A 27,438-nucleotide genomic window follows, 5' to 3' on the forward strand; every position below is an offset into this window, starting at 1 on the left:
GGTGGTAACTTCTTGAAATGCAAGAAGCCGCTGGCTTTTACAGTGTTTTATACTGAAGGCTGGTCTTCACTATAGGGAGATTGACACTGCTGCAATCGATGCAGCAGGGATCAATTTAGGGGGTCTAGCGAAGACACACTAACTTGACGGCAGAGCACTCTCCAGTACTCCAGCTCTCAAAGAAGAGTAAGGGAAGTCAACCGGAGAGCGCCTCCTGTCGACACAGCACAGTGAAATCATCAGGGTAAGTCGACCTAAGTTACGTCGTTATTCACGTAGCTGGAGTAGTGTAACTTAGGTCGACTTACCCCCATAGTGAAGACAAGCCCTGAGATGATAATCAAGAAGACTTTGCAATAATATCCAGAGAGAGAGAGAGTGTGTGTGTGTGTGTGTGTAGTGGTGGAAGGAGGAAGTGTGTGAAGTCTGTGGTTGGCTTTACTAGTGTAAAGGAGATGTCTGCTGACTCTTGCTGACTTTTGAACAGAGACAATGACTGAGTGATGAAATGATCAAATTCTGTTTTTTTAAAAGTTAAATTCTAGGATTGTACCCTTCTTAAGTATTCTCCTTCATCCCAGCCCCAAACTGAGCATGTCATCTTTTAGGTTTTACAACTGTTTCCTCCCTCTCCCTCCCCCCCCCGCCCCCTTTCTCTGAGAACATTGGAGTGAAAATACATGTTAGTATGTAGTCATTGGTGATTCATATTTTGTTAGATTCCAAGGCCAGAGGGACTATTGTGATCAAGTGCAGTGGTTCTCAATTTTTTTTTCACGGACCACTTGAAAATTGCTGAGGCTCTCGGCGGACCACTTAATGATCTTTCCAATTGTTGTTTGTACTGTTAGCTAACTATTGTAAAGTGCTTTGGATAAAAGCGCTATATAAAAAAAACACCTTAATAATAAACTTTTTTTGTTCTATAAATAAAAGCGCACAACTCACATTTTAATATCAGTAGTCTTACCTTTCTAATGTGATGATATGCCCTCTCCCCTGCCGTGGCAGCCCCCGAGCTGGGGCTGGGAAGGGGGGGGGGTCTCTCCCCTGCCACAGCAGCCACAGAGCTGAGGCTGGGAAGGAGGGCCATATCTCCCCGACAGCCACAGCTCTGGAGCTGGGGGAAAGTTGTCTTTTTATCTGGCCGCCGCAGCCCTGCACATCCCAAATTCCCCCTACTCCCTCTTCTCACCCCACTTTCGGTCCCCCCCCACCAGCCCCCTATTCCACGCAAGGCCACTTCCTCATCTTACATGTGCGTCTTCTCCATGGTCCAGGGTCCACCTCAGTGGGTCCACTAATTAGGTGGGTGGTCCTTCATTCTCTTATAAGACATATGTTCTAATCTCTTGACCATTCTCTTAGCTCTTTGAACCCTCTCCAATTTATCAACATCCTTCTTGATTTGTGGGCATCTGAACTGGACATAGTTTTTCAGCTGTGGTCTCACCAGTGCCAAATACAGAGGTAAAATAACCTCACTCTTCCTACTTGAGAATCCCCTGTTTATGCATTCCAGGGTCGCTTTAGCTCTTTTGGCCATGGCATCACTTTGGGAGCTCATGTTCAGCTGATTATCCAACACAGCCCCGCGTCCGCAGGTGCAGCCGATCGCGGCTCCCACTGGCCGCGGTTCATGGCTCCAGGCCAATGGGGGCTGCTGGAAGCTTACCCTGGCGAGCCGCCTGCCAAAGGTTGCCAATCCCTGATGTATACATTTCCACTTAGTTGTGTTAAAATGCATATTGTTTGCTTGTGCTCAGTTTACCAAATGATGTAGATTGCTCTGAATCAGTGACCTGTCCTTTTCATTATTTACCACTCCCCCAATTTTTGTCTCATCTGCAAATTTTGTCAGTGATGTTTTTATGTTGTCTTCCAGATCATTGATAAATATGTAAAATAGTGTAAGGCCAAAAACCAAACCCTGTGGGACCCCACTGGAAACGCACTTATTCAGTAGTGATACCCCGTGTAGAAATATATTTTGAGACCTATCAGCATTATTACCTTTATCAACCAAACTTGTGGTCTAACTAGAAAATATCACGTTAGTTTGACAAGATCTATTTTTCATAAACCCATGTTGATTTGCATTAATTACGTTACTCTCTTTTAATAATCAAGGCCCATATTAGCTCCTCCATATCTTGCTAGGGATCACTGTCAGGGTAACAGGCCTATAATTACTCTGTCATCCCTTTTACCTTTTTTAAAAATTAGGGCATTAGCTTTCTTCCAATCTCCTGGATCTTACCAAGTGCCCCAAGACTTACTGAAAATCAGCATTAATGCTCCAATGAGCTACTCAACCAGCATTTTAAAAACTCTTGGATGCAAGTTATGAGAGTGTTGCATCACTTTAATTTTACTGCTGCTTAAAAAGTTTGTGCCGCACTATGCCACTTTGCTGGCAAGGAAAGGTAATCTGTTAATAGGGACCTAAATAACAGGAAAGTGAAATACACAAGATACTGATCATTTTCAGTGTTGTTCAGAAATTGTTGTACACACTGAAGGCAGCATGGTCTAGCAAATAGCACACTGATCTGGGACTTGGAACCCCCTAGGTTCTGTTCTTTTCTCTGCCACTCGCCTACTGGGTGATCTCTCTGTGACTCAGTTCCCCATCTGTAAAATGGGATTAATGATATTGAATTCCGTTGTAAAACACTTGAAGATCTAGTGTTTTAGAAGAAAAGCACTATGAGAGAGCTAGCTATTGTTGTTTGTTAAACTTTTGGGCCTCAGTTATAAGAACCTTGTTAATTCACCCTTCTTGGATAAACTATGTGAAACAACAAACACCAATGTGATCTGAAGGCAGACTCAAAAATGGTAAGGGGATGCGTGGTGGGGAGATTATTTGGAAATCTCTTCCTTCATCCTAAAGCAAAAGTTGGATTGGAATAGCTACTAACTGTAGCACCTTAGAGGCAGGGAGGAAAGGATTGCATAGGTCTGTTTTCATAACAGCCAGGTTTTTTTACTTTCCTGTACTGCTTCACCTAATAGAAATGAGCATGTGATGCAAGTCATGCCTTTGTATGTGAATGCAAGTGAGCTTGAGGGCAATGAAAACCTCCATTTGTATTTGTATATGAAAAACTTGTTTGCCTGAATCATAGCAACTGCAATATCATGAGTACATGAGTCAACCCCTAAATGTGAGGGCCAGTTTGGGGGAGGGGAGGAATCATACATGCTTGATAGTGCAAATGTCTGATGTGATGTGATGGAAAAGACAGTTGTGAGGGGCAGAAGGAAGGCTGTTAGGCTTTTTGCTACAGTCCTGGCCCAGAACTTTCATGGGAGATCTGTCTTCCATTTTGGGCTCACCACTTGGTGTCTGGTTAATTTTTCAATCTCCTAATATTTAGAGTGCTGCTCAACACAGATGCTTAGATCCATCCGTACTCCCTGGTGGAAGGTAATACCCTCTGATGCTGATGTTCGACATCTGTTTCCATTGTATTCTTGCCAGAGCTTGCTTTCATTTAGTAACATTGTGGTTAATGTATCTGCTGATTCTTTCATTTCAAACAACTGATTTATCTCCTGTCACGTGGTTTCATTGCACAATCAGCATCTTGAGGGTGATTTCAGCTGTGAAGAGGTTCAGTATTGAGTTACTTAAAGAGACAAGTTCTAGACAGAAGGATGTTTATAGAACATATCGCAGTCCTCTGAAAGCACTGGTTTATAAGGCGTTTAGAAATTCTTGGGGGTTCATATGATATCTGAATGTAAGATGCATCTATATAAATGGCCAAACAGAAACTTTCAGATATTTAAAGTTTTATGTAAATGTCCTATTAATATAAAATGATATTACAGGAAAAATAATTTAAAAATGAGGGAATTTCTAAATAAAGCTCCACAGACCATCTTTAACTGTGCCCCAGTGAATAGTTATGATATAACAACTTTAAGGTTTTTTGTTGTGGTTGTTGACTATATGTATCAAATAGAATCTACACAATTATACATACGACTCCCTTCAGCAATTACACAGGCAATGTGTGGTGGTGGTATTAATTGTTGTTCATCGTTTGTACTCTAGTAATACCTAGATGCTTCAAGTGGGCTGGATCCCCATGGCACCAGGCACTGTAAAGACATATTGGGCTTGCCCACAATAGGATAACAAATGTATTTTTAAAATGTGTTCGCTAACATAGTTTAGCTAGTGTTTCATGTCGTCCGGGTAAACTGTATTTTAGAAACGTCGGTGGAAGTTGGGGTTCATCTCTATCGTGTCAGCTAACACATATTAAAATATTCCTTATCCTGTCTACAGAAGTGTTAAAACGTGTTAATTTAAATACAGCTGGTTGAAAATTCATTTTTTTTAAATGAAAAAGGGGCCAAAGTTTGATGAAAACTTTTCCCATTTTTGATCAGCTGAAGTTAACATGGGGGCCCCCGTGTTACCCAGAGTGTTTTAACTACATATATATTTTATCTTAGTCTAGACAAACTTCTAGTGGATGTCAATCCCTGCCCCAAAGTTTTTTTTCAATTTAAAACCTCTCTGTCTTGAGTTTGTGGTGTGTTGAATTACTCAAGAGATTTTTGTTTTAATCTCCCAAATCTCTGTACATATAACCATTCACATAATTGCTGCCTTGCGTGTATAAGCAGAAGTTATTGATTTCAGTTCATTTGAACTGTTGCCACCTTGGATTGAAGTTTCAATAATTAATAACAATGTTCTCCTCCTATTTCCAGGTGCCTACTGATGGAAACGCTGGCTTGTTGGCAGAGCCCCAAATTGCCATGTTTTGTGGCAAACTCAATATGCATATGAATGTTCAGAATGGAAAATGGGAATCTGACCCCTCAGGGACCAAGACCTGCATTGGAACAAAAGAAGGGATTCTGCAATATTGCCAAGAAGTAAGTTCCTAGTTTAACAGATAACTTAACGTTTTTTTTCAGGCACGTAAATAGAACTTTTGCTTAAGGGTTGAATCCACTAGGCTCTTGCTCTTCTCCCTTCCATTGCCTTGCCCTTTCCTCCCTGTCAACCCTGCTCCAAGCAGTGGATGAAGAGGCTATTTGAGAGTAGTGTAAGTCAATCCTCCTGCTGGTGCTAATTGCATTCTCTGTACAATGAACTAATTGTTTGCAAAGCTCTTTGAAGATTAAAAATGCTGAAGAAGTGCTGTTTATTAATATTAATATCCGAGTTCCTGCTAGGCATGATTTGAGGGATTGAGTTGTGATAACCTTAATGTCATTGGAGCATTCCACAAATATACATCAGATCAACCCACAGCTATTATTTTCTGTGGCACAATGAATCGTTTGAGGATTTTTTTAGTAGTAAACTTGCGCTGCAAATGAGGTCACAACAAATGATTTGGTGTTGGAGAGCAGAAATTTATTGTCCACTCGCTCAAGTCTTGTGAACAGATTGTGTATCTAATTTTGTTTTGTTCCCATGCTGCGATAATATGATAACCTTGCACCAGTGTGTGACAAGGGGAAGAGAAAATGTGGTTTTCATGCCATGAAAGAAAAGAGCACAGATTGAGCTGCTGTTTTAATCCCTCTGCCTTCTCATCCAGACTTCCTTTTTTTTAAACACAGGCCACTACCTTAAAAAAATAAATAAATAAATAAATAAAAAATGCAGAGCTGCTGTCTTACCCCCTAAATGTCACTCTAATTCTTTCAAAAAATCCCTCTCTAAAAAGCAAAATATTTCAGTATTTGAATTTTCTTCAGTACCCTGATCCATATCTACCTACCTGTCAGATGTCCTTTCTACTCCTTGCAGTGATTTTTTTTCTTGGCATGTATTTTTTATTGTGGCTTTTGGGTCACATATATCATTCTGCAAGGTGTTGGATTTTGGATTTTTTTTCTTGCAAATGTAATGCCATGGCAACAACGTTGATTTTTCGTTCCTAGTGCTCTCTTCTGTACCAAAATCAGTATTAAAATAATTCATGAAATTTGTTTAGACAATGTAACTATTTATCCTCTATCAAGGCATCATGAATGATTTGGCTTTGAAAAGCGTGGGCTTTGTACCTATGTTTTTCAAAAGGCATCTTTTAGTCTTTTGTTGGCTTCCTTGGAACTTGTATATAACCAGTTTTTATATATAATGAAACTATGAAAAGAAATTAAAAAAAAATAAGGAAAAAAAAGTCAGACAGTGGAACTACATCAGATATTACCCATTGGGATAAAAGTCCGTGGAAGTATTAAGACTTTAAAAAGTAATGTTTGTTTGTTTGTTTGTTTGTTTGTTTATTTATTTTTTAAATCAGATAACAGAAGTAATACAATTAAGAAATTTCAAGGCATAAACCTGTAGTGGCCCGATGTTGTAGTTACGCATTCTAAAAGAGCTAATGAAAGGATTAAAAATAAAAAAATGGAAAGTGTAAGATAATAAGAATGAAAACAAACTGAATTTTGATGTCCAGTGTGGTAGAATATATCAAAGAGAATTTTTAATTAAAAACAACTAGAAGACAAAACTAAAGGGGGAAAAAATTCTCCAGAAATGCGTATTTCTCATGGAGAATCGAATTACACCAGACAGTAATGGATAACAAAATGTAGCCTTTGTGCTTAGTGTCCGGAGAAACGGGGGGCCAAGACAGTGGGAAAGCTATGCTGTATGTTTTAGAATCCTGTGCAAAGTCGCTGTGTGTATTTCTTGCTATACCTATCGCATGCCCCGTAAGAGGTAAATTTAAATCCAGAGTGCTCTCATTGCTAGCATTCTGGTCCCAGGGACTAGGTAATTGGACTGTAAGAACTCAGCTCTCAGAAGTAGTGGGGGTGCTAGCTAGAAAATTTGCATCCTGAATGTGTGTGTGTAGAGACCCCATGCCAGAGCAGTGCCTGGACCCTGTTCAGACTCGGGAGGCTTAATTAAGTATTTGGATCCTCTCACAGCAGTCTGGGTGCATGGGTGCAAGTAGCTAACTTCGAGTGGGAGGCCAACGTATACTTTACAATTTTTAGAGCTGGTCCAAATATTTAAAAAATATTTTTTATTGAAGTGTAGCTACTTTTTCTTGAAAAACTTGAAGAATGTAATGAAAAATTTTTTAAAAATCATGAAATTTATCAACTGTTCTCAACATTTTTATTAAAAACATCGAGCAAATGATTATAATTGATTAAATGGAAACTAATGGTTTACTAGAAAACCAACTCAGTCTAGTGAAAAGAGAAATGGGAAGCTCAGATAAAAGAATTGATATAAATAGAGATCTGAAGAGAAGTGATAGTAAATATAGAAATGTAAGCTAGACTCACTGTTCAGCTCCTGACTAGAAGCCCTTATTTCCTGACACTCCAATGTTCTTTGTTTCCCTGAGGAGGTGACTTATAGGTGAGATTCTCTTTCTTTTGTCCCTTTTCCTTCTGCTGATTAAATAGCAAGGCACTACTGCAAATCAGACACAGGGGAATTGGGCACGCTTTCAGTTTTCCTGTTAGCAGGGAAGCAATAAAGCATCAAAGCCGAGATGTGCTACATTTTACATGTGAATAATCTCCGTTCAGAGTCCTTTTGCCAAACGAAACCTTCTGGTTTCTTCTCTCTGTTGCCCATGCTGCTCTCCTACCTAATGAACTGATGCTACTTTTGGGGTGCATCTTCCACCAATGTAGATGGAGACTAATTATTCTTTGTCAATCAGACTGGTGGTAACCAGTCTTGGATATAACTGTTTGTGGTCAGTTCCGTCTTCTCTTGGCATACAGGCAGCTTCCATAGATGTTCTCCTGCCTCATTATGAGCAGCTGATCCTGGTACTTCTCTGCTGAAGCACCATCTTTCTTCCAGGTCTCAGCAGAGATTTGGAGTGACACAGTGCAGATGAGGGCAAAGGAAATTTCCTCATGGAAATAGCTGTCCCTCAGGTGCTGCTCCCCTGAAATATTCAACAGCAGGTCTGTTCTGCCCACCCTCCCTCTTCCTTTCTGCTCATGCTGTGATCTTGCTGTGGTAGATCTATGCCAGGCCCAGGCATGAATATGAGTGGCTAAAATCTAAATGAACACGCTCTGCTAAAGTACGTCACCAAAGGTTCAGTGGATACCCAACAAGGTGACTTATAAAGAGAACCCAGGTGTCAGGCAGGGATTCGCAAGATTATATGTTGGAAGTAGGCCTCCCACCTCTCCTTGTCTCCTCGTCTAGGAGTGGCAGCCTAGATCAAGGGGGCTTGTGTTGCCTTCCTATTTTCCTCCATAAAGGAATCTTTGATTTGTCCTCCAAAATAGCTTCTCAAAAACTCTCCCCCTCCTCAGCAGGTGGGCTTCCTGGACCCATCTTTCACTGCTCTTCTCTGACCCAGGAGCAGGAAAAATCTCACTTTCATTTTCCTCCTCTTAGATACGGGGTGCCCTGGAGAAGGCGAGCTAGTGGGTTGGTCCAGATGAGAGTTTGTCTTGGGGTCCCCTCTGCTACCTATTTTCTATTCTTCACAAAACTCGAGGAGGATCATCCCAGAACAATGTTACTTGTTCTCCCACATAACAAAATCTCTTTTCTCTCAGGTAGAACAGGAGTCTTCAGAGGATGAAATGGAGAGATCACTAGGTTCCTCACAGGCAAAATCAACTACACCTCAACCTCAATATAACACTGTCCTCGGGAGCCAAAAAATCTTACCGCATTATAGGTGAAACCGCGTTATATTGAACTGCTTTGATCCACCAGAGTGTGCAGCCCCGCCCCCTCGGAGCACTGCTTTACCGCATTATATCTGAATTCGTGTTATATCGGATCGCGTTATATCGGGGTAGAGGTGTATCTGTTTATTGGGCAGGTGGTGGAAATGGGCTGTGCCTATCCTTTTTATATACCCACCTCGCCCAAAAATCTTCAGACTCTGCAGCTGGACACTAGCATCCATAGTTTCTAGCTGTCAAATCCATAAATGGGCTGGGGGCTTCCCATTTTAAGCTCTCAGATCTCCCTCCGAAGACTGATATGTTCCTTCACGATCACCTGGATGGGAAGATGGAAGGGGCTATTAATTGCCTATTTGAACTGCGGGACACTCAGCTTGCTACTTGAAGCCTTGCCTCCTACGCCTCTTAAGCAACCATCTAGCAGTTCACAGGATCCAAGAGGACAAAGCTCACTGTATCTCCGTACGAAGGAACCACTTGGAACGCCTCATGGCTGTCCGTGCAAGAAGGTGTGGGGGCAGGAGGCCCCTTAAAACCCCCCCAAAAGGCTCAAGACTAGAGAGGACACTGGAGAAGGGAATTGCATTCGGGTGTTGTTTGTTTTCTCCATAGATTTGTGATTCTAGTGTTCTTTTTATGAGTAAAGTAAGGTGTGGTTGCACACGTGTTTAAGAAATTTCTTTGTGAGCCTTGTGTTCTTTCCTTAAACAGAATCTCGAATGCCCATGAGGGTGGACCTCTAGACTGGGCTTGCCTTAATTATGAGGGGGGCTGGAGAGGTCAGCACTGGTGTCAGGGATGAGGGCAGTTGGACTTGCAAGGTCCTACATCCCAAGGAAGGGGGCCAGGTGGGGAATCTGAACCTGGAGCCTACCTGAGAGGCCAGAACTAGAGACAGTATAGAGTGCTAGACACTGTGCAGAACCAGGTGGCTGGAGAGCATGTGGAATCGCAAGACTGGTAAGAGGAGACTCAGCAAGGGCTGTAACACATATGCCCTAAGTTTGACAGGAAGGTGCACCAGGGCAGTAATGGCAGTTTAGGTTGACTTTGGCATCTAGACATAAAGGTGGCAGGTGGGAAGAGGGTGAGGGTTGCAGAGGCAGAAAGAGGGAGAAAAATAACAAGGAAGTGTACACCTCTTTCTAAATATGTTGATTTTCTGTCTTATCTTTTTAGAATGTGTGTTGGGTTTTTTAATATTTGGGCAGCACTTAGCATGTTTAAGGTGCTACCGAACTGTAAGATTCCTATTTATGAGGAAATGGAAGATGCTTGGATGATAAGTAAAGTCAATTAAACTGTGTTAATTTTTCTATGCCTTTTCAACACACACAGAACTAGAGTACACTGTGCAGGTTTGAGAGTGAAGAGAGATGTCATTCTCTTATCTCTTTTGGGGCAATGTAGCATAAGACACCACATTTCTTTGAGAGTTAGCAGATAAAGCTGGTTACTCTTCCCATATCAGTTATTTATTGCAAAGTTTTTAATTTTCTTTCATCTTGGTGGAATGAGACACATTTGCAGAAGTGTAAATAATCAGTTACATCTGTTATCACTAAACAATTTATCTACTACAAATAATTTCCTCACTGCCATATAACAGCACCCCTTATTGGGTATGGGCCTCATCTGCTGTTAATCTGCAAATCAGAGTGCTATAAGCAGTAGAACAGTACTGTATCAAAATGAATTAATGCAAGACGGATGGTAATACCTGTACAAGTGCCAGAATAGTTAATGTTGTGGACATAGAAACTGCCATATCAAATTGGGCTGTTAGTTCCTCTAGTCCTGTCTCTGACAGCATACAGTACCAGTAGCTTCATAGGAATGGTCAAAAAAATCCTGCAGTAGGTAGTTATGGAATAACTTGTCCACAGGGAAAACTTCTTACTCCATTAATTAGAGTTTGGCTTGAAGCATGAAGAGACAGCTGCTCCTTCATTGTGGGGTCAACTTAATGTCCCCATGTACAGATGTTGAAGATGGCAGCTGCCAGAACCTCTGAACAGGCAGATTATTTTCTTGAGGAAGCTATGTTTTAGTACTCGTATTCAGAGCCAGTTGGCTGCAATCTTAAAAGTGTTTTAGGGCTTTGAGAATCCTGCAAAATTCTGCCTTTAGGAAAATATGAATATATTCAAAAAGGGGGGAGTTAATTTTGAGTGGGTTCTGTTCCTATGGAAAAGGATTTACTAGAAAAAGGATTCAGGCAGAACATTCATTTTACTTTACTAACAATATTGAAAATAGCCTCTGTGTGCTGTATCTTATTTCCAGTAATTGCAGTGCATTATAAATATAGCTCATAGGACTGAATTAATTTTGCTATTTGTACTGAACTTGTTGTTCATACTGTGTTGTAAAGATGACATGCAGGATGGTAACAGATAAATCCAGTTTTGTCTAGGACATGATTTCATTCAATTAGTTCACGTTAGAATGCTCATTTTCATATTAAATTTGATTTTTCTAACTAAATGTGCACTGAGTTGAGCAGAATGCAAAGGAATCTTTCTGAAAATTAAGCTTTTCAAGAGCAAGCCAAGAATTTATAGTAAATTTCCTTTGGGTGGTCAAGTGGATGGAGCATAGAACTGGGAGTCAAGAGACCTGGGTTCTGCCCTTTAGTCTTCAAATGCAACTGACCTGCTGTGTGATCTTCAGCTTGTCTCTTGGGGCACATGAAGACCAACAGGTTCTATTAACTTTAATGGGAGATGGAGTGTCCAGCATCTCTTAAAGTCCCTTAACTAGTTAGTTTACTCCTCTGTAAAATGGTGAGATTTGCCTGCCCTTTGTAAACCACTGAGATCCATGAAGGCAGTATATAGATGTTGTCTATTCCTTCAGTAGTCCTCCTCAGAAAATCAATATTTACCAACTGTAACTGCACCCTGCAATATCTTAGCATTATTTTCTTATATATTTGGAGCAGGAAATAACTGCATCATCTTTGATGTCACTGGTATAGCTGTTGGTAAAATAATCACCTTTGTAAATGGAGATGACGTGTTTTATATATTCAGTCCAACCTGCCTTCTTGGCATTTCTCATGAATCCTACCACTGTACTGTTTAGGTACCAAAACATAATTAAAATAACAAAATTTCTTTTTTGAAAGGATTATATTCTCCACTTTTCTGTGTTTATAACATTCTTAAATGGTCTTAGATTTGTTTCTGGAGAAATAAGTGACATAAAACTTCAGGCCAGGTCCAGCACATCTTGAATTGAGCAATAGTTCTTGAAGAATGATGAGCCATTAACTGACAACAGTAGTCTTTAGGCTAGTATACAGTACAATCACTCACACAGAAACAGTGCTTCCATACTACCTTTTCCTTTGGTAAGGAACTAAAAGGACCATCAAACATACCTTTGCTTCCCCTTCCCCTTGCTATCTACCTACCATAACAAGGTAATCCTGCTGTGCTCATCACTGTGGTAGCTAACACCTTCCAAAATTATATAAATGAATATTCGTGGTCTCTTCAGTGTCCTCTCTTTTACACTCCCTATCCAGGGACAGGTAGAAATTGTATTCAAAATAATAGCCATTCAGTTAAGAGTCAGAGATTCTTTTTTTGCTAAGTGTGAAACTGCACATTTAAAGGAGGCAAAACTGATACCTCAGATTTTTGCTGAGGAAAGCCATAATCAACTGGAAAGTTAAGAGTAAACCTCTCACCCCTAGATTTTTGGTAGTGCCAAACATCCATTTTAACAAATACCAATTTTAAAGACACATGGCATGTGAATTATTGCACAGGATATGCACAGTGCTTTTAAGATTTTGGAGTTTTGCATCTTAACAATCTCTTTGCATTTAAGGTTGATCTTAATCATTCTGTATGTAACTTACAGTAGAAAAGAGTGCACCTTTTGTCCCCATATAGTCGCTGGTTCACACAGGAAGTTAATCAATCTGCTGCAGCTGCTAGCAAGGGGACATAGACTATGCCTATACTACAAGCGCTACAGGTGCACAGCTGCAGTTGTAATGTGCACGCTTGCTAAAGCAACAGAAAAGTTTTTCCTGTCACTAGTAAATCCATCCCCTCAAGAGGCAGTAGCTAGGTTGATGGAAGAATTCTTCCGTTGACCTAGCAGTGTCTATACCAGAGTTTAGGTCACAGCTGTGAGCGATGTAGCTAGGTTGACCTAAGTTTTAGAGGTAGATCAGGCCTGAATGCTTTAGTTCAAGCAGTTGAAGCTTATTCTTTTAGTTTTGAAGGTCTTGGGTTCAAACTCTGAGCTGGTGATATATTTATCCTAAGGCAACGAAGAGACAATAACTTAGAAACCTTACTGCTTTAACAGTACTATTCTAAACTAAGGCACACTCTTCTAGCCAGAAGGAACCTCAACATGTTCATGTTTCAATGTGTGTAACCCATAATTTATATAATTTCCAAACAGCAATTGACATAGCTCAGAAGGTACATTCAAAAAAATCTTCGCTTTTTCAATACTAGCAGAACACTTTTGTGTTTGCTTTTCACATGCTCTCAATATCCCAACACTGTATTTCTCATTATAACTGTTTTGACAATTGATCTAAGGGGCATCATTTATGCAGGAGATGAGACTGGAAATGATCATTGTAGTCCCTTCTGGCCATAAAATCTCTGGTACACTTTGTGGAGGAATAGTCACCAGTGTTTATAGCCAATTAAACTGAATGTATGATTGTGTCCCCAGTGGAGTTGGTGGGGCTGGGAAATGACAGAACATACGAGCTGGGAGCAGTGAAGGTTCTGACTCTTTTGGGTAAGCCCAGCTGACAGGAAGAACTGAGCAGAGAGAAATAATGTAATACCTAGTGCTGTGTGCTAAGGAAAGTGGGATTGAAATGAACTCTGATACTCCATGAATACCACTATTTCAAAGTGAAAGGCCACTTTTATTGAAGTGTTATCGACTGCATTTTCTCCAGAGAGCTATTGTTACTGAAATAAACACAAATATGTTACCAAGGATAAAGTGTTGGATTGATCTTCTAAATTCATCTCCATTTGTCTCAGAAGCGGAGAGACATAAAGTACCTGACTTATGTTTTTAAGTGTTTGTTGGGTATATAGGGAGACTGAAACTTTCACTAATGCTCTGCTCACTGGGTGAAATAAAGGCATTGTGGAGGAATCAGACCTGTAATTTCTCTCCTGGAAATGTTAAAACTCAGCCATTTGAAATTCTTTCAGCGGCAGTCCTAGTGCATGAGAGGAACAAAGGACTAAAACATAAATGTTTTTTTAAAGAAATAAAAGGTGTGCATTTGCACAGCTTCTGGCAGTTCAATCAATGGGTTCTAGTTCTGGATAGTTAGGAAACACAATATAGTATTCTAACAGGGCTGACCTAAGTGCTGCGTGTAGTGGTTAGAGTCCTACAAAAAACTGTTCATCAGTATCTTCCTTTGATGTACAAGGCCTAACTGTGTTTATAGATATTGTTCCCTGGTACATAGGGAAATGGGAATAAGTTATGGGACTCATAACTTTAGGATATGGGACCCCTCCACTCCTATGCAGTTGGAACTCTGAAGACAGTTTAATATATTAGCTCCTATGGCTGGGCATCTCTTGAGGGGAAGAAAAAGGGAATTCTGAAAGCATGAGGTGCACTGAAAACTAGAAATTGGGATGCGGGATACAGATTAGATAGGCCAAGTCAATATAATGGTCTTGTTTGGTAACTTCAGTTCTGACAATGCTGTGCCTAGCTTATTTGAGTCCTGCAGGCTTCTTCTGCGAGTGGAGAGCGCACCCTGTTACTATGCCTAGGAAACAAATCTGGACTTCTCCCCACAGCTTCATCTTTCCTGAGACAATAGAGCCAGAAGAGATCAATTGGATTAATTTTAACATGATCCCCTGCATTTTGCAAGATTATGCGTTGAGAATTTTACATCCTTATCCTTTCCTCTAGGCACTTTACTAATGACATTATTCCCATTAATACATTTTATTTAACCTATTCTTGAACATTTGTAGTGATTGTGCCTTGACCACCTCCTATTTTCTGTTTCCTCCTGAATATCCAGCCTAAACTTTTCTCTGCCTCAGGCTATTTGATATTTTGTCCTAAATTCTTCTGGGACAATGAATAATTCCCCTCCATTTAGATCGCTACTTTGAAGATATTTACAATGTGGATCATGTTCTCTCTCCCCTCCTCCCTGCCAATCATCTTTCTTAGTCTACATAAGTGCTATTCTCTCAAGTTATTCTCATCATATCTCTTATCTTACAACCCTTATACCACTTTTATTGCTTTATTAATTTGATGGTTGGGTGGCATTATTACCTCTTCTGGTTTATATGGGATCTTACCAAATACATTAGTCATTGGACCAAACGGCTAGTGGGACTGAATGAGTAACCAATCACTCACTGAATAAAACAACCAAAGGATCAAAGGATAATAACTCTTTATTGGAAGAGAATATTTATCATACATTAACTGCCAATGAAGTATGGTTCTGTGTGTCTATGCCTCACTGTATGCCGGTTGAGGCTCGAGTGTCCTTTTAAGATTTATATTACTTTAACTCCACTTGCTAGTGACACATACCAAACTAAATTTCAGTTTTCCTCTTTGTATGATGGGAAAATGGCTGAGAGTTCAGAGCACACAACTAGGAATCTGAAGGACCTGGGTTTCATTCCCATCACTGTGTGATCATGGGCAATTTATTTAACCTCTCCATCTCAGTGTCCTGCTTTGTAAAAAATTTGGCGGATGATTGCTGATCTCACCAGGCTGTTGTGAGCTTTGTTAATTTTAAAGTGCTTTGTGATCTATTTGATGAAAGACCACACCCTGATCCATCAAATAAAGGTCTAGTAAAACCATGCCTGTGAGAAGCACGTAGAAGTTGGGGACAATTTTTCCCTGTCTTCCTTTCCTCCATCCCGGAAAATGTACACCAACCTTGGCAAGTAGGGCCTGCAGTTAATACTGTAGACTATAGGGAGAAGTTACAGAGACAGTCAAGTGCTTCCCTTTCAAGCAGTTTTGGCTCTTAGGGAGAACGGTTGTAGAGACATGCTGACTGTATTCTCTGAACTCTCGTGAACAGAACCAACTCAGCACCATGCTCTGCGGCCTTCAGGAAGCTGTGAAATTCCTTTGAGTTGCCTCAGTGATGCGTGTTCTCACTTTGTGGCAGAAATGGTATTTTTGCTGTGTTTTGGACACTCCATACGAGCACAAGTTGGAATATATTTGTATAATAAGATTCCAGGATTGTCACCTGTCTGAAGCCTGGAGTGTCTGTGGAGTCAGTGCGAAGTGATGGAAACAGCTGAAAGCAAGGCTGAGAGCTCCCTGTTCAGAATATCACCAGTTTCAGTCATCACTGGAATTCCCAATCTGTTATAGTCCATTTTTTAAATTCTCAGCCATTTGACTTTGAGTTACACCTTTGTGGTGTACAGATACAGTAAGGCATGTATCTGTTATGCCAAGAGTGCTTGACCATTCTGATATCAGAGGTGACTCAACCCATCATCACCCTTACTCTGCAACTAATTTGAATGCAACAGTTTCATTGGTTGTATGAGGGAGACTGCACAGACGGTGCATTCCTAGACCCAACTGCCACAGTTCTTCAAAGCCGCCCACACAACAACAAAGCACAGTCAATAAACCCAAACACACATTGCCCCTCACAATAACAAACCTCCCTCATTCACCACCCCCACAAATCAACACAAGATCTTTCAGCACATCACATATATTCGCCCACCCTCACTCAGACATGCTATAAAACCATAATGTTGAGCAGCAAAGCTGTTGGTCATCACTAATAATAAATACATTGTAAATAATGTTCAAAATAACAGTCAGAAACGTGGATCTTTCTAGTCTCTGTCCTGTCTGGAATGGATCCTGATGCATTGTCACAGTACCAGCAATCCTTTCATTATTCATTCTTTTTGGGTTTTCATATCCGGAACTACATACTGTATTTCTCTTCTTGATGTCTTTTTTTCTTTCTTGGAGGATTTTACACTCCCAGCTTCTGCGTCAAGATGACATGTAAATTGACTGTTAGCAACTATGCCTCCCACACATTAAAATTACAAGCAGAAGAGTTATATTAGGTTGAAAGGGGATATTGGTCACGTTAGTGGCAGGTCAGGAAAAGTGCCATAAATTGTAGCACTGCCTCTGTTGCATCACCACCTTTCCTTTTCAGGAGGGGAGAAGTTAATGTCCTTGCTGCTCTACCCTTTCCCCAGCTTCTTAGCTCTTGTGAGGGAGTGTACATCTGTAATATGCTAGATGATGTGTACAGTCATACCTCCCTCTAGAGACTGGCATCAGCAAGGGTAAGATCACACATTTTACTGACAGCTTAGTTAAAGTGGAAGGGGGCGGGGGTTGTAGTTTTGCTGCTGAAGGCTCCAGATTCAGACCCCATTTGTGACCATGGGTTGGTGGGAGATGTGTGCACACAATTATATTAGATATATCTCCACTACTGTCTCAGCCCAGAGTATTTTTAAGTTGTCATCCTCCCCCATAAATAGTTCCGTAGCTTGTCTGCTTTCCCAAGTTTGCTTTTCCCAGTTTCAGAGTGAAATTCACACAATTCTTTTCAATTTCACTGCTGCCCACAGGGTTCTGAATAGCAGCAGCAGAGAAACTGATGAGAGTTTTGTTAATTTCCCTCTGGCGCTGTTTAGGAAAGCGATTAGTAGCAGCCCCTGGAGTGATCTGGCTGTAGGATCGGACACAGCTACATAGGTTCATGTTCAGAAGCTTCCCTTCACAGCTCTAAGGGGGTTAGGCACACTTTGTGTGTGTGTTTTTACATCTTAAATTCTGCAGAAATCCATGGGTTAGTGGGGGGAAGGGGCAGTAAGAGTGGAAACGAGGCTCAAAAATTCTGCCCTTCAGTTGAGTATAATCCCCCTCTTCTCCTCCCCTCCCCCCAGAGTAAGTGCCTGCTGCTGCCCTGGAGCTCTGTAGAGTTCTAGAGAACTGCTGGGAGTTAATTCATCCTCTTGCTGTGCTGCCATATGTGCCCCCTATAAACCCCCAGCTTGTTGATCCTTGTAGCTCCCTGCTGCTTCTATACCTCCTCTGCAGGGAAAGGCTCTACCTTTTTCTCTGTCCCGGCAGGCCTCAGGGATGGGTAACAAAATGGATGTGTGAGAGAGGCAGATATGCATCTTGAGAGGTTATGCCTCACAGGAGGTATTAGGAATGAAGAAGAAAATATTGGGGAGAGAGGCAACCTCTGTCAGATGTTCACTAAGCCCAGTACAAAATTACAGAGGGTGGGAGGGATCTAGATATAGTGCTAAGCATCCTTTCCCTTTCCACCCAGCTCCCAAGCTGTTAGGAAGATGGAGGGTGTTGGGTTTCTTACCAGAGCAGAGTCCCTGGCCCCTCTTGGATTGGGAGCGATAGGATTTCTGTTGGCCTGCTAGTCAGATGCCAAACTTTCTAACTGGTAGAGTTGGGTAGATTTTCAAGCCATTCCATTGTGTACTGTTTCCACTTGGTTTTATACCATCATTTTGTAATCTGTGCCGTGACATTTTCATCTTGTTGGCATTTATCCAATTTCTTAAGTAGCTCTATATTGAATGCCTTCCTGAAATCCAAATGCACAATATCTTTGTCCCCTTTAGCTATATAATCAAGAATTACATTGATGATATTCTAACATCTATTTTAATGAACCTGTGCTGCTTAGGCAGTATTCTTTTTGATATATTTGTATTTATACCATCATTGTGTTAATATATGTACCCAGAAATGTTGGAATACATCCCCAAATAATTTTCTTCTTTTTCTGTCTGTCTGTTAAGATAGATGATATGTTTTTCCCTTTTTTTAAAGTCATGAGGTAAAATTCTGGCCCACTGGAATTTTTGCTGTTGGCTTTAATGAGGCCAGGTTTTTGCATATGGAGTATGTTTCTTTGCTTGTGACGTACTGAAGATTCTTGTTAGAGATTCTTCCTTCAGTTCTTCTAAAACTCTTGGGTGCTGTAGAGCCACTGCTCTGTTTCCAGTTTGTTCATCACTGTGGTTCCAAAATTATTGTTATAAAGCATGGAATGGCATTGGCCTTCGAATTAATTTTATCTAGAAAAAAATAATTCGTTTCCCTGCACTGAGCTAAAATGGATAAGGACTTAAATATGCACTTCTCTAGATGTACCAGATACTATGACAAATACTGCACACTGTTAAAATGAGCTTTTTTATTTTGCAGACCATGACAATTGTTGCCTGTATTGACGTTTATATAGCAAATGTGTTCTGCAAGAAAAAGGTTCAGTGAAAATAGCTTAAAACCACATACTTGTTCTTCTATCTAGATCTAATCTCAAAAGAATTAATGCTGTTAGTCAAGATATACAAAGAAATATAAATTGTAATACTGTTTCCTTATCATCATAGTTTCTGTCTTTCAGTAAATCTCCTCTTGGTCAGGAAGGAATAGACCCCATTTTTGTCCTCTCCTGGATCTCTGACAACTTAACACTACTGAAGATGCTCAATCTGTTTTTCTTAAGGAGTGCACTGTGGTGTTAAAATTGTGTTATATTCTCGATGTATCATCTAGTGCAATGAAACTTGATTTAATCATTTTGGTTCACATCCTGGGTCATATCACCAGACTTTCAGTAAGACACACAATTAATCATTCACAGAGCCAGATGACTTCCTTCATTCACTGCATTCTTCTGTCTTTTAAACATCTTTGATTGCAGAGAGTAAGAGTAAAGTGATCAGTAAATGGCCCTTACCCTGACATGGGAATGCAAGATGTTTATCAGGTTTCCCAGCTTCCAAAACTAGATTTGAGAGGGCAAGGTAGGTAAGGTAATATCTTTTATTGGCCCCACTTCTGTTAGTGGAAGGGATAAGCTTTCAAGCTACACACATTTTTTCAGGTCTGGGGAAAGAAATCAGAGTGTCTGAGTTAAACACAAGTTAGGGATAGGTGGTTAAGCATAAGGGTAACATGTTGTAGGAGAACAGGAGTACTTGTGGCACCTTAGAGACTAACAAATTTATTAGAGCATAAGCTTTCGTGGGCTACAACCCACTTCTTCGGATGCATATTGAGTGAAACATATCGAGGAGATATATATACACACATACAGAGAGCATGAACAGGTGGGAGTTGTCTTACCAACTCTGAGAGGCCAATTAAGTAAGAGAAAAAAAACTTTTGAAGTGATAATCAAGGTAGCCAAGTACAGACAGTTTGATAAGAAGCAAGTGTGAGAATACTTACAAGGGGAGATAGATTCAATGTTTGTAATGGCTCAGCCATTCCCAATCCCTATTTAGCCCTGAGTTGATTGTGTCTAGTTTGCATATCAATTCCAGCTCAGCAGTCTCTCATTGGAGTCTGTTTTTGAAGTTTTTCTGTTTTAAGATAGCCACCCGCAGGTCTGTCATAGAATGGCCAGACAGGTTAAAGTGTTCTCCCACTGGTTTTTGAGTATTATGATTCCTGATGTCAGATTTGTGTCCATTAATTCTTTTGCGTAGAGACTGTCCGGTTTGGCCAATGTACATGGCAGAGGGGCATTGCTGGCACATGATGGCATATATCACATTGGTAGATGTGCAGGTGAACGAGCCCCTGATGGTATGGCTGATGTGATTAGGCCCTATGATGGTGTCACTTGAATAGATATGTGGACAGAGTTGGCATCGGGCTTTGTTACAAGGATAGGTTCCTGGGTCAGTGTTTTTGTTCAGTGATGTGTGGTTGCTGGTGAGTATTTGCTTTAGGTTGGGGGGGTGTCTGTAAGCAAGGACAGGTCTGTCTCCCAAGTTCTGTGAGAGTAAAGGATCATCTTTCAGGATAGGTTGTAGATCTCTAATGATGCGCTGGAGAGGTTTTAGTTGGGGGCTGAAGGTGACAGCTAGTGGTGTTCTGTTATTTTCTTTGTTGGCCCTGTCTTGTAGGAGGTGACTTCTGGGTACTCGTCTGGCTCTGTCAATCTGTTTTTTCACTTCAGTAGGTGGGTATTGTAGTTTTAAGAATGCTTGATAGAGATCTTGTAGGTGCTTGTCTCTATCTGAGGGATTGGAGCAAATGCGGTTATATCTTAGAGCTTGGCTGTAGACAATGGACCGTGTGGTGTGTCCTGGATGGAAGCTGGAGGCATGTAGGTAAGTGTAGCGGTCAGTAGGTTTCCGGTACAGGGTGGTATTTATGTGACCATCGCTTATTAGCACAGTAGTGTCCAGGAAATGGACCGCTTGTGTGGATTGATCTAGGCTGAGGTTGATGGTAGGATGGAAATTATTGAAATCATGGTGGAATTCCTCAAGGGCTTCTTTTCCATGGGTCCAGATGATGAAGATGTCATCAATGTAGCGCAAGTAGAGTAGGGGCGTTAGGGGACGAGAGCTAAGGAAGCGTTGTTCTAAGTCCGCCATAAAAATGTTGGCATACTGTGGGGCCATGCGGGTACCCATAGCAGTGCCGCTGACTTGAAGGTATATATTGTCCCCAAATGTGAAATAGTTGTGGGTGAGGACAAAGTCACAGAGTTCAGCCACCAGGTTAGCTGTGACATTATCGGGGATACTGTTCCTGATAGCTTGTAGTCCATCTTTGTGTGGAATATTGGTGTACAGGGCTTCTACGTCCATAGTGGCCAGGATGGTGTTTTCTGGAAGATCACCGATGGATTGTAGTTTCCTCAGGAAGTCAGTAGTATCTCGAAGATAGCTGGGAGTGCTGGTTGCGTAGGGTCTGAGGAGAGAGTCCACATAACCAGACAAGCCTGATGTTAGGGTGCCTCTGAAGAGCATACTAACCCACAGAATCCCCCCTACCAGCACTACAAAAAAAAGGATTCTGCGTGGACTCCTCCGGACGGTCGTAACAACAGACTGGATTTCTACATAGATTGCTTCCATCAACGTGCAAAGGCTGAAATTGTGGATAAGCAACATCACTTGCCCCATAACCTCAGCCATGCTGAACACAACGCCATCTACAGCCTCAGAAACAACCCTGACATCATTATCAAAAAGGCTGACAAAGGAGGTGCTGTCGTCATCATGAATAAATTGGAATATGACCAAGAGGCTGCTAGACAGCTCTCTAACACCACATTCTACCAGCCGTTATCCTCTGATCCCACTGAGGATTACCTAAAGAAACTACACCATCTGCTAAAAAAACTCCCTGACAAAGCACAGGAACAAATCTGTACAGATACATGCCTAGAACCCCGACCAGGGACATTCTATTTGCTACCCAAGATCCATAAACCTGGAAATCCTGGACGCCCCATCATCTCAGGCATTGGCACCCTAACATCAGGCTTGTCTGGTTATGTGGACTCTCTCCTCAGACCCTACGCTACCAGCACTCCCAGCTATCTTCGAGATACTACTGACTTCCTGAGGAAACTACAATCCATCGGTGATCTTCCAGAAAACACCATCCTGGCCACTATGGACGTAGAAGCCCTGTACACCAATATTCCACACAAAGATGGACTACAAGCTATCAGGAACAGTATCCCCGATAATGTCACAGCTAACCTGGTGGCTGAACTCTGTGACTTTGTCCTCACCCACAACTATTTCACATTTGGGGACAATATATACCTTCAAGTCAGCGGCACTGCTATGGGTACCCGCATGGCCCCACAGTATGCCAACATTTTTATGGCGGACTTAGAACAACGCTTCCTTAGCTCTCGTCCCCTAACGCCCCTACTCTACTTGCGCTACATTGATGACATCTTCATCATCTGGACCCATGGAAAAGAAGCCCTTGAGGAATTCCACCATGATTTCAATAATTTCCATCCTACCATCAACCTCAGCCTAGATCAATCCACACAAGCGGTCCATTTCCTGGACACTACTGTGCTAATAAGCGATGGTCACATAAATACCACCCTGTACCGGAAACCTACTGACCGCTACACTTACCTACATGCCTCCAGCTTCCATCCAGGACACACCACACGGTCCATTGTCTACAGCCAAGCTCTAAGATATAACCGCATTTGCTCCAATCCCTCAGATAGAGACAAGCACCTACAAGATCTCTATCAAGCATTCTTAAAACTACAATACCCACCTACTGAAGTGAAAAAACAGATTGACAGAGCCAGACGAGTACCCAGAAGTCACCTCCTACAAGACAGGGCCAACAAAGAAAATAACAGAACACCACTAGCTGTCACCTTCAGCCCCCAACTAAAACCTCTCCAGCGCATCATTAGAGATCTACAACCTATCCTGAAAGATGATCCTTTACTCTCACAGAACTTGGGAGACAGACCTGTCCTTGCTTACAGACACCCCCCCAACCTAAAGCAAATACTCACCAGCAACCACACATCACTGAACAAAAACACTGACCCAGGAACCTATCCTTGTAACAAAGCCCGATGCCAACTCTGTCCACATATTTATTCAAGTGACACCATCATAGGGCCTAATCACATCAGCCATACCATCAGGGGCTCGTTCACCTGCACATCTACCAATGTGATATATGCCATCATGTGCCAGCAATGCCCCTCTGCCATGTACATTGGCCAAACCGGACAGTCTCTACGCAAAAGAATTAATGGACACAAATCTGACATCAGGAATCATAATACTCAAAAACCAGTGGGAGAACACTTTAACCTGTCTGGCCATTCTATGACAGACCTGCGGGTGGCTATCTTAAAACAGAAAAACTTCAAAAACAGACTCCAACGAGAGACTGCTGAGCTGGAATTGATATGCAAACTAGACACAATCAACTCAGGGCTAAATAGGGATTGGGAATGGCTGAGCCATTACAAACATTGAATCTATCTCCCCTTGTAAGTATTCTCACACTTGCTTCTTATCAAACTGTCTGTACTTGGCTACCGTGATTATCACTTCAAAAGTTTTTTTTCTCTTACTTAATTGGCCTCTCAGAGTTGGTAAGACAACTCCCACCTGTTCATGCTCTCTGTATGTGTGTATATATATCTCCTCGATATGTTTCACTCAATATGCATCCGAAGAAGTGGGTTGTAGCCCACAAAAGCTTATGCTCTAATAAATTTGTTAGTCTCTAAGGTGCCACAAGTACTCCTGTTCTTTTTGCGGATACAGACTAACACGGCTGCTACTCTGAAACCTGTCATGTTGTAGGAGGTCACATGAGATGGAGTGTGCTGTAAGGGTTAGATGGTTATGCAAAAGGGGTTTGAAATAGGCCATTAAGGGTTAGCAGGCAGATATATTACAGATTGTTGTACTGAGCCATGAAACCAGTGTCCCTATTAAGTTCATGGTTTTTAGTGTCTATCAGCATTATGAATTTAAGTTCCCAGGCTTACCTTTTGAATGTGTTATGCAGGTTTTCTTTGAGGACGAGTATTGAAAGATCAGTTCTGGAGTGATCATTTTGTGGGGAAAAAAGTGTTCGCTTATGGGTGATATGGTATTTTTGTCTTTAATTTTTCTGTGTGAGCTCATTTGAGAGCGTAGTGATTGTCTGGTTTCACCCACATAATTGTTATTTTGGCATTCGATGCACTGTATAAGGAACATGACATGTTTTGATAGGCATGGGTAAGTTCTGCGAATCTTGAAAGATGTGAGGGTATTTATCATTGTACCAGTGAAAATATGTCTGCATGTTTTTCACCTGTTCTGGTAGTGTCTGTTGCCACTTGGAGTTGGTGTGTCTTGGTGTGTAGGCAGCTTGCTTCTGCTGATGAGCTTGGGGTGAGGCTAGGGGGTTGGTTGAAGGCTAGAAGAGGGGGTTCAAAATGATTTGAGGATGTGGTCCCCTACAAGCCTGCATTGTAATTGTTTGATACCCCATATGGGTTCCAGTGTGGGATGGTAGGTGACAACCAGGGGTGTGTGGCCAGTGGGTTCCCCCCCCTATGTTTTGAAGCAGGATCTATTGGTGTTTTTTGGAGGCCCTTTCCACAATGTGATCTGCTGCTTTGTTGGAGTGTCCTTATTTAGTGAAGACCGTTATAAGTGTGTATTCCACTCTTTTTGGAACAAATTCTGTGGTATTTGAGTACAGGCACATCTGTATGCTGTCTCTCCCTGTAGATGCTGTCCACACAGCTCTCATTGGCCGCGTTTCCTGGCCAATAGGAGCTGCAGAGCCAGCACTCAGGGCAGAGCAGAGAGCCGCTTGCTGTGCCTCCACCTAGGAGCAGCCAGGACATGTTGTCGCTTTCAGAGAGCTGCTTGAGGGGAGCGCCTCCTGGATCTGGCACACTGCACCCTCTCCCGCACCCTATTCCTCTGCCCCGAGCCCTCTCCCGCACCCAAACTCCCTCCCAGAGCATGTGCCCCACAGCCCCTCCCATGCCCTAACCCCCAGCCCTGAGCTTCCTCCCAGAGGCCTTGCCCCATACCCTCTCCTGTGCCCCAACCCCCAGCCTCGCACTCTCTCCCTCTTAGTTAATAAGCATTTTTCACTTACCGGCACCCCCCATTCCTCCAACATGCTGGATAAAAAAGCTTTTACTGTATTATCTGTAGTTAGTGAATTGAATTGATTGCGTCTGGTCACCATATCCTTCAAGATTTGAGAACTAGTATAGCTCATCCTTTCACTCCATTTTTATTCATAGATTGGAAGAAGAAAACAAGCTTTCCTGCTTTTTTAACTCCATGTCATTTCTCAACTTTGAATGAACTAGTCATTGAACTGAACTGTTTTTGAATAAACTGAAATGAAGAAAAGAGGCTACTGCTGTCAAAAACTTATTTAGCACTTTAACAAACTCTGGTTCCAGGTGCTTTTAGCCAGTGACTTCCTCCAAATCAGTGGTTTGACTTCCTTTGCATGTGTCTACACAGTAGAAGCTCTGCACGGGCGAGCCTATCGAAGCTAGCTTGGATCCAACTAGCACAGGTAACAATAGGGATGAAGACCACACAGCACAGGTCTTCTTGGCATGGACCCTGGGTGTGTACTCAGCCCACTGGCTAGCCCTGAAGTCCGTGCTGGGCTGTCTTTGCTGCTGTTGTTACCTGCACTAGCTGGATTCTGGCTAGTTTGAGTAGGCTAGCCCATGCACAGCTTTTCCTGTGTAGACACACCCCAGCAAACATGTGCTGCTTGAATGATATTTCTTTATTTAATTTTAATGATTTTAATAGATTGTAGCACGTTTAGGTCTTAATTTAGGTTGTCATAATTTCTAATCTCTTTAAATAGGTTTATTTTTAAAAGAAAAATGTGTTTAATTTAAATAAAAAACCCAGTGTAAATGTCTGATTTATGTTTTTTCAAAAATCATTAATTTTATGCACCCTGTTGCTTCTTAATATAATCCTGTAGATAAGATTATTTAAAGCTTTGAACTGACTTTTTTCTTTCTAACAGTTCTAACAGAAGTGCACACTCACTTCTGCACACAATCCTATATGACCATAAATCACTATTGAACCCAGTATTTGCTGAAACAATATGTGTTTCTATTAGATTTTCAGCTTGGAAAAACTTTTCGTCAAGAAGTCCATGACTGAAAAGGCTGAATTTTGTATCTTTGTTCCAGTGAAATTCAGTAAATTTAGTTATTGCTGGGGGAGAAAGGGAATCGGAGATGCAGGTTTTAATCAGAAGCATCCAAACATGGTGTACTATTCTGAACATGAAACATAAAAGTATATTGGTGAATTATCATTTTTGCTGTAGGTTTTAACTTCCTCTTTGACCTTTGGGAAGTCTCAGGTTTTATGGTGCATGCAAACTAAGTATGATCTAATTCCATTAGTGACTTTATTTTCAAAGATGGGATTGCCTTTAATCTCTTTTGGTGAATGTACTGGGATGTGACGTGATTAAACTGAACAATGCACATTCCCGTGTTTTCATTTCTTCCCCTTTTTGAAAAGTGCTAAAGGCATTCCGCTATTACTCAAGCTGCTGATTTGTCAAATGCTGTTGCAAAAAACAATTGATATTTGAGAGCAACTGAAGATAAACAATGTTTCTGATGTTTTTGAGTTAGCGCAATGCTCTTGTTAAAATTATATTTGAAGTAATTACTTTCTTATAACCCTCTTACTAGTCTTTCCTACATAGGCTGTTCTTTGTTGGGATTGTTGTAAAGAGCTGTTTGAATGAGATGCACCAAGAGCTTATTTAGTTGTGTGGAAAATGTGACTGTATTGAGATATTGTGTTTTAATTGGTTGCTTGAAGCAAACTGTTTCATTAGGGAATTGTCACACGGGGAAAGGAGGGGAGAGGAAAGAAATCATAGCAAACTTTAAATGTCAGTAGAATTCTGGGTACATGTTATCATAGCCCCTTAAAGTATTCCCTGCTCCTGTTTCCTTGTCTTTGCAAAACCTTAGTTGTGCATCATGCTAAAGTTTATTTCTTCCTACCTGTAGCAAGAGATGAGGAAGAAATTGAAAATCTTTCAAACATCACTTCTGCTGTGCAGGTCACTTGCATAGCTAGCTGCCTGCGGTGGAGGAGGCTCTATCAGAAGCAACTGTTCTTTCTCCATAGACAAAATAGTGCTTCCCAAATTAGAAATGAACAACTGGTCATATGAGGTGTGGCCTTGCACATCAGACTTGTCCTGTGCTCTCTGCACTGGCGTCTCATAGAATATTGAGTCAAATTCAAGATTTTGATCCCTATCTTTGAAGTATTCAATATTACCTAAAGCACAAGGATGAAGTCCATCGTTCACAATGGAATTTGTGAAAGCTCATCTGTTGTACTGGACTTAATTTTTAAATGTCTTCAGCTGTAGCACAGA

General features: G+C 41.4%; 1 protein-coding gene across 4 annotated transcripts in view; it reads left to right on the forward strand.

The window, feature by feature from the left end:
- Positions 1 to 27,438, forward strand: part of LOC113406632 (amyloid-beta A4 protein) — a 322,356-nt gene that overhangs the window by 69,706 nt on the left and 225,212 nt on the right. For all 4 annotated transcript variants that reach the window (XM_026652412.2, XM_026652414.2, XM_026652421.2 and 1 more), the window contains exon 2: positions 4,735 to 4,902. In XM_026652412.2, the coding sequence (XP_026508197.1) occupies positions 4,735 to 4,902 (168 nt within the window). The remainder of the gene's footprint in view (positions 1 to 4,734; positions 4,903 to 27,438) is intronic.

Source organism: Terrapene carolina, unplaced genomic scaffold (assembly GCF_002925995.2).
Source record: "Terrapene carolina triunguis isolate 2854851 unplaced genomic scaffold, T_m_triunguis-2.0 Scaffold33, whole genome shotgun sequence".
NCBI classification, from domain to species: domain Eukaryota; kingdom Metazoa; phylum Chordata; order Testudines; family Emydidae; genus Terrapene; species Terrapene triunguis.